The following is a 6,000-nucleotide window of genomic DNA, read 5'->3' as shown; positions in this document are numbered from 1 at the left end:
TACTTGATAAAGTGCAGTTGGGGAGAACAAGGATTAACTCAATTACTCACAGGAATCAGTTTGTACTGGGGAAGGAAGTGGGGACCCAGCTGGGTCCAGCCTTGCCACTGCTGCCTGTGAGGATGTGATACACTTGGGAAGCTGTACTGACCTTCACCTGGATGCCTGCTCCTTCCCAACAGTAGGCAGTTCCAGGAAAAGTTGCCCAAAGAGTGGAGAGGGTGGAAGACTGGGAAGCAACTGTGTCCCCCAGCCCCTCACCCCTCAACTATGGCTCTGCAATGTCTGTGCAACTTTGAAGTCCCCAGGTTAGAGAACGTCTTGTTAGGAGGTTTCTAGTATCTTGGACCATGTCCTGAAGAAATGCATTCATTTATTCAATCAACCTCTATTGCCTAGTACCCGGCACCAGACTGTTGGCTCCACAGGCGTGGAGGCAGGCTTGGCTCGCGAGCCACCCCACCCGCCCCCCACCCCGGAGGGCTGCTGAACGAATGCAAAAGCGGGCCAGATGGAGGGATCGACAGGAAGCGCCGGGAAGAATGACTTTCTTGCTCCCAGGGCCTAGGTTTCCTTATTGGAGATGGCAGACCACTGCCTGCAGTTATGGCTAGGCCATCACCTTCTCCCCCGCCTGTCCCCAACCCGCACTCCGGGCCAGTGGAAATGCTTTCTGACCCTGGCCGGTGTGCTTGCATCCTCTGGGCTCCCGGAGCTGAGGAAGTGACTCGTGAAAGGAGGCCGGCCTAACGGCTCCATTTGGGCGAGGTTTTCTCATAAAGCTTGTTCCCGTCACATCCCAGGGCAGGCCGGCAGCCTGAGGGATGCGGGCGCCGGGTCTTTGTGAGCTCACAACCTCCTCATGGGCCCCCGGAGGCGGCCTGCGGTCACCCTCACTTTCGGGGGAAGCACCCGGGGCTCAGAGAGGCCAAGCCACTCGCCCAAGGTCACAAAGCTTCGCAGAAGCAGAGCGGGAATGGCGATGCAGGGGTCTCCGGAGGCCCTCTCCCAGTGGCTTTTCGAAGACACCAGCTACCTCCCTATTGTGACGCTCAGGAATAAAACAGGAAGGCCGGACGCCCGGCTTTCACCTAAGACAATGCTCCACGCAAATCTGCGCGAACAAAAGCAACCATAAATCCGCCTCGGGTTTTCGGCCCACCCGGCCCCCGCCGGCCAATTGACTCCACAGGCCGCCGCGGGGCGGGCCAGGGAGGTTCCAATGTGATCGACAGCCCCGGGGAGGCGTGGCCGCGGCAAGGGCGAATAGGATTGGGGATCCGGAACAATCGCAGGCCGAGAAGGCGCAGCGCGGACCAATCAGAGGGAGGGGCGGGCTCGGCCGCCCGGCTTTCGTGAGAGGCCGCCTCCCCGCCCACTTGCGCCTCGTCTCGGCGCCCGTCAGCTGCGAACGCGGCGCTCGGCCCGGATTCGTCCGCGGCGCTGGAAGCAGAGGCGCGAGGCCGTGGCGAGTGCCGGCACAGATCCCTCCGCCGCCCGCTCCCGAGCCCTCTCTGAGCGCCGCTCCCGAGCTGCCGCGGCGTCTGTCCCGGGTAACGGCTGTCGGCCCAGCGCGGCGGCATGGCCCGGGCGGCTCCGTCGGAGGGCGGCCCGCAGTGACAGACCCTGCGGCGCGGGGGGAGATGGGGGCGGCCGCCTCCCGGGCGACGACGACGACGACGACGACGAGGAGCAGCCGCCGCCGCCGCCGCGCACCGGACGCCGCCGGGGACGGGCGCGGGCCAGCAGCCCGCCCGTGAGCGGGGGGCCCGAGGCCGATCGCCGCCCCCGGCCGCCCCGGCCGCCCCGGGCCCCCCCGGCGCCCCGCGCGCGCCCGCCCGCCGGCCCCTGGCGGGGGTCTCGCCCGCGCCGCGCGCCCCCGGCCCCAGCGCGGCCCGCGGCGCCCGACCGCCTTCGCCCTCGCCCGGCCCCGGCCGCACCCCCGCCCGCGCCCGCGCCCGCCCGCGCCCCCGGCCCCGGCCCCGGGCGGCGGCCCCCGGCCCCGCGTGGCGGCGCGGCGCGGGCGGCAGCATGGTGGAGAAGCGCTGCCCGCTGCAGAGGGACGGCGTGTACCGCTGGTTCTCGGAGCTGCCGTCGCCGCAGCGCGTGGAGTTCCTGTGCGGCCTGCTGGACCTGTGCATCCCGCTCGAGCTGCGCTTCCTTGGCTCGTGCCTGGAGGACCTGGCCCGCAAGGACTACCACTCGCTGCGCGACTCGGAGATCAAGGCCAACAACCCGGCCGACTTGGGCAGCCTCACCAACCTGACGGACGAGGTGGTGCGCAGCAAGCTGCTGGTGTCGCTGGCGCTGCTGGGCTCGGAGCAGCGCGAGGCGGCGGGCGTGCTATACCGCACGCTCACGCACATCGACTCCATCATCCACAACTACGGGCTTCAGCTCAACGAGGGCCGCACGGGCGATGAGTTTCTGCTGCTCTTCACCATGGCCTCCAACCACCCGGCCTTCAGCTTCCACCAGAAGCAGGTGCTGCGCCAGGAGCTCACGCAGATCCAGAGCAGCCTGAGCGGCGGCGGCGGCCCCGGGGGCAAGAGCGCGCTGCCCACCTGCCCGGCCTGCCACAAGGTGCGTACCCGCGCCCCAGGCCCCCACCCCAAACACCCACCGGAACCCCAGACCTCACGCCTTCCTCCCCAAGCTGCCACATTACCGCAAACCCCTACCCGCGCCCGGAGCTTCAGCCCTAACCGTGTCCTCACCGACCCCCCACCCCAATCTCCCACTCGCACCCCAAGCGTCCGCTCCGCACTTCACTCGTGTCCCATGCCTCTCCACCCGGCACCTCCAACCCCACCCTCACCTCAACTTGCCATCCCCACCTCGCACTCCGAACCTGCACCCCAGGACCCCCACCCCACCCCACCCCCCCGGCCCCGCACGTCCTTTGGGGGCCCGGGGGAGGGGGCTCCGGGATTGGGAAGAGCGCCCTGAGCTGAGTTTGCGCCGGCCAGGCCTTCAGTCCACGTCTTCCGCTGGAAGCGTGATAAGGCCTTTGTCCCCTTAATCAGGCTCTTGGGAGACAGATAACTGCTACACATTGTGTCCTCTTGGTTCCTCCAAATCTGGTGTTTATTATCAGAAAAGGAAGCCGCTAGTGAGGTGGGAGGTGGAGATTAGAAGGTGCTGGAAGGGTAGAAGACGTTTGCGGGATGCCGTGCGGGGCCCGAGGCCTAGGTGCCGGTATCCCCGGAGCGGCGGGGCCCGAGTCGCCCCGAGGTGGTTAGGGTCGGCGCGGGCCGCAGGCCGCCGTGGGCACGTGTCCGTGTGTGCGTGTACGTGAGTACACACGTGAGTGTGTGCATGTATGCGTGTGTATGGAGTGCATATGTGTATTTCTGAATGTGTTCCTATGTCTGTGTTTATAATGCTTGTAAGAATCAGGCTACCATAACAGAAGGAAAAACAGGTTTGGAGCCTTGAACACCCGTGAAACAGTTGCTTCTTAATGACCCGCCTTCCTTTGTAGGAAAAGATCCCAGACTGATGGGAAGCCGACTAGGACTGGTGTCTTCAAATTAAACAGGAAGGACAGAGTGGTCGTCACTTAGAAATGTGAACTTTTGTCTAAATGTTTCAAAACTATGTAAACACAAAGTGTTTGGAGCTCAAACTTATTTTTAGCAGCCCCCTGGGACCCTGTGCTAAGATTGTGCTCCAAGCAAAAGGATTTATCTGTGACCATGTGTGGTGTGTGTTTTTGTATTGAAACTGACTTTATTTTGGAAGTGGAAGATTGCAGTCACACAGTAGTCTTAAGTGCTTTTTGATCAAGGCTGAGTGTCCTAAACTAAAACTTTGATTCTCTGCTTTGCTAGTGGTGGTTTTTAAGCTGTCTTTCACTGGTGAATTGTGGCTTTTTAATGACTTCCTTTGAGACGTGGTTGTGGTACCAACATTGGTTTTTAATCTGTCATATCTCTTTTGAGATAGGTACCACCTCTGAGACTGTAGTCTCGTTTTTAAAGTGTGTGTTCAAATCCCACCCTAAAAATGTTCTTGCAGTTACAAGAGAGGGATCGCAGGGTCCTGTGAAATGTTGTTGTCCCCAGGGAGCTCAGTAGGCTTTGGGGTGCTGCTGCTCATGGGGGTTCAGTCCCCAGTGGCCAGTTTCACCAGTCAGTCCTCTGCTCCTGTTCCTCAGCACTGCTGATGTCTGTGGCTGTTACACCATTCGTAGTCATCTCTTGAAGGGAATTCTTTAGTGTGTACAGATGCATCGCCTTATAAAAGCAGAAGATGGTGATGATTTTAATGGGGCAGTGAGCTAACGCTGGAAAAAAATGGGCAGTGAGCTAAAGCTAGAAAAAAATATCTTTGATGAGAGAGACTTTTTGTCAAACCAGAACTACCTTTTGGATGAGTTTCGGGGGCTGATTCCCCTCCCCAATCCCTCCTTCCTCCCTCCTCTGCAGGTCTGGCATGGGCTCAGAATGGCCAGCTGTGTGACCTTGACCAGACTCCCCTTTTCCTGGTGTTTTGGAGTGGATGGCCTTGTGGGCTTGTTTGGGGGTTCCATGAGGTCCCCTGTGAAGTGCCTAGTAGATATGCTGTGAGCTTCCTTTGCTGCCTTGTCATCTTTGGCTTTCTTTAGAGGAGCACTGAATTTTATTTATTTATTTTTAATGTTTTTGGCTGTAACACAGGGCTTGCAAGATCTTATTTTCCTGGCCAGGGATTGAACCCAGGCCCCTGGCCATGAGAATGCCCAGTCCTAACTACTGGACTGCCAGGGAATTCTCTAGGAGTACTAGCTTAAGTAAGGTATGTTGTTAGGGAGTGAAATATTTATGTTTCAGAGTGTTGGTGTTTTCTAAGTTGATTTTTGAATATGTAGTTACTTGGAGTTGGCATTTTTCTTGTTCATCTGAGGGAAATTGGAGAGATCCGGCTGACCCTTAATAATGAGGTTATAGTGAGTAACTTTGGGGGCTCTTGCTTCCATGTTTCAGAAACAGTCATGGTGTTTAGTTTTATCTGGACAAACTAAGCTCACTCACATTCATTTAACTTTCTGTTCCTTTGCTGATGTCAAGTGTATGCCTGACATTGATGCAAAACTTACGTGAAATCTACCATGTAAACTTCTTGGTATCTCTTAAGTCTGACATTTAGGGCAGTCCTGAAAGAGCAGTCTGGTTAAATCTCTGTTTGCATTTCTTTTTTAAGATGTTGTGTTTTGTTTTGAGCTCTCTGAGTTTAGAGACTTTGTTTCTTTTGGAGATAAAGATGTTGGTGGGTTTTTATTCTTTATCCTGTTTAAAGAGAGACTTCTAGTAATTAAATTTTCTGATACAGTGATTATTTCCAGCTGCTTCTCCAAAGTCTCACTGTGTTATTTTAAAATTCTTCTTTCTCCTGTATGGCAAAAAACACTACAATATTGTAAAGTGGTTAGCCTCCAACTAATAAAAATAAATGGAAAAAAAAATAAAATTCTTCTTTCTCCAAGGACTTGTAGAAGAAGTTTAAAAGTGTGAAGAATGTAAACCAGACATTTTAACTTTCAGAAAGGAAGGTGTTCATAGCAGAAAACCTGGAGGGAGAGTAGGGTGGCTTTATGGTGCTCAGTAGCTGATAGTAGGTGTGTAGTGTAAACTGGTGATGGTAGCTGGTTTCCACTTGACACTGCCTCTGTCTTTCATTTTATTTAATTATAAAGTCATCGTTTTGGAAAGTGTTTACAGTTATCCTTTGCTATGTTTTCTCTGTATAAGTGATAAGGTGCTGTGGTGTGTGCTTATTTTTTTAAATAACAGCTTCATTGAGATTTAATTCCTGTATTATGAAATTCACCCCTTGAAGGTGTGTGATGCAGTGTTTTTTCATATATTCATAGAGTTGTGTAACCATCACTGCTGTCTGATTCCAGAACATTTTCATCACCCGTAAAAGAAATCTGTGCCGATTTGTGTCACTTCCCATCCCCCCTCCCCTGGTCCTGAGAACGGCACTACGTTGTGTCTGTGGGCTTGCCTCTTGTGG

The 6,000-nt window shown here is 55.7% G+C and overlaps 1 protein-coding gene across 1 annotated transcript in view; it reads left to right on the top strand.

Moving 5' to 3' along the window:
* The first annotated feature begins 1,945 nt into the window (after positions 1–1,945).
* ZCCHC14 (zinc finger CCHC-type containing 14) overlaps positions 1,946–6,000 on the top strand; it is a 47,568-nt gene continuing 43,513 nt past the window's right edge. Inside the window, exon 1 of the mRNA XM_065925165.1 lies at positions 1,946–2,583. Within this exon, the coding sequence (XP_065781237.1) occupies positions 2,032–2,583 (552 nt within the window). The 5' untranslated portion in view covers positions 1,946–2,031. The remainder of the gene's footprint in view (positions 2,584–6,000) is intronic.

Source organism: Muntiacus reevesi, chromosome 2, assembly GCF_963930625.1.
Source record: "Muntiacus reevesi chromosome 2, mMunRee1.1, whole genome shotgun sequence".
NCBI lineage: Eukaryota > Metazoa > Chordata > Mammalia > Artiodactyla > Cervidae > Muntiacus > Muntiacus reevesi.
This window is presented reverse-complemented; position numbering and strand designations above follow the sequence as displayed.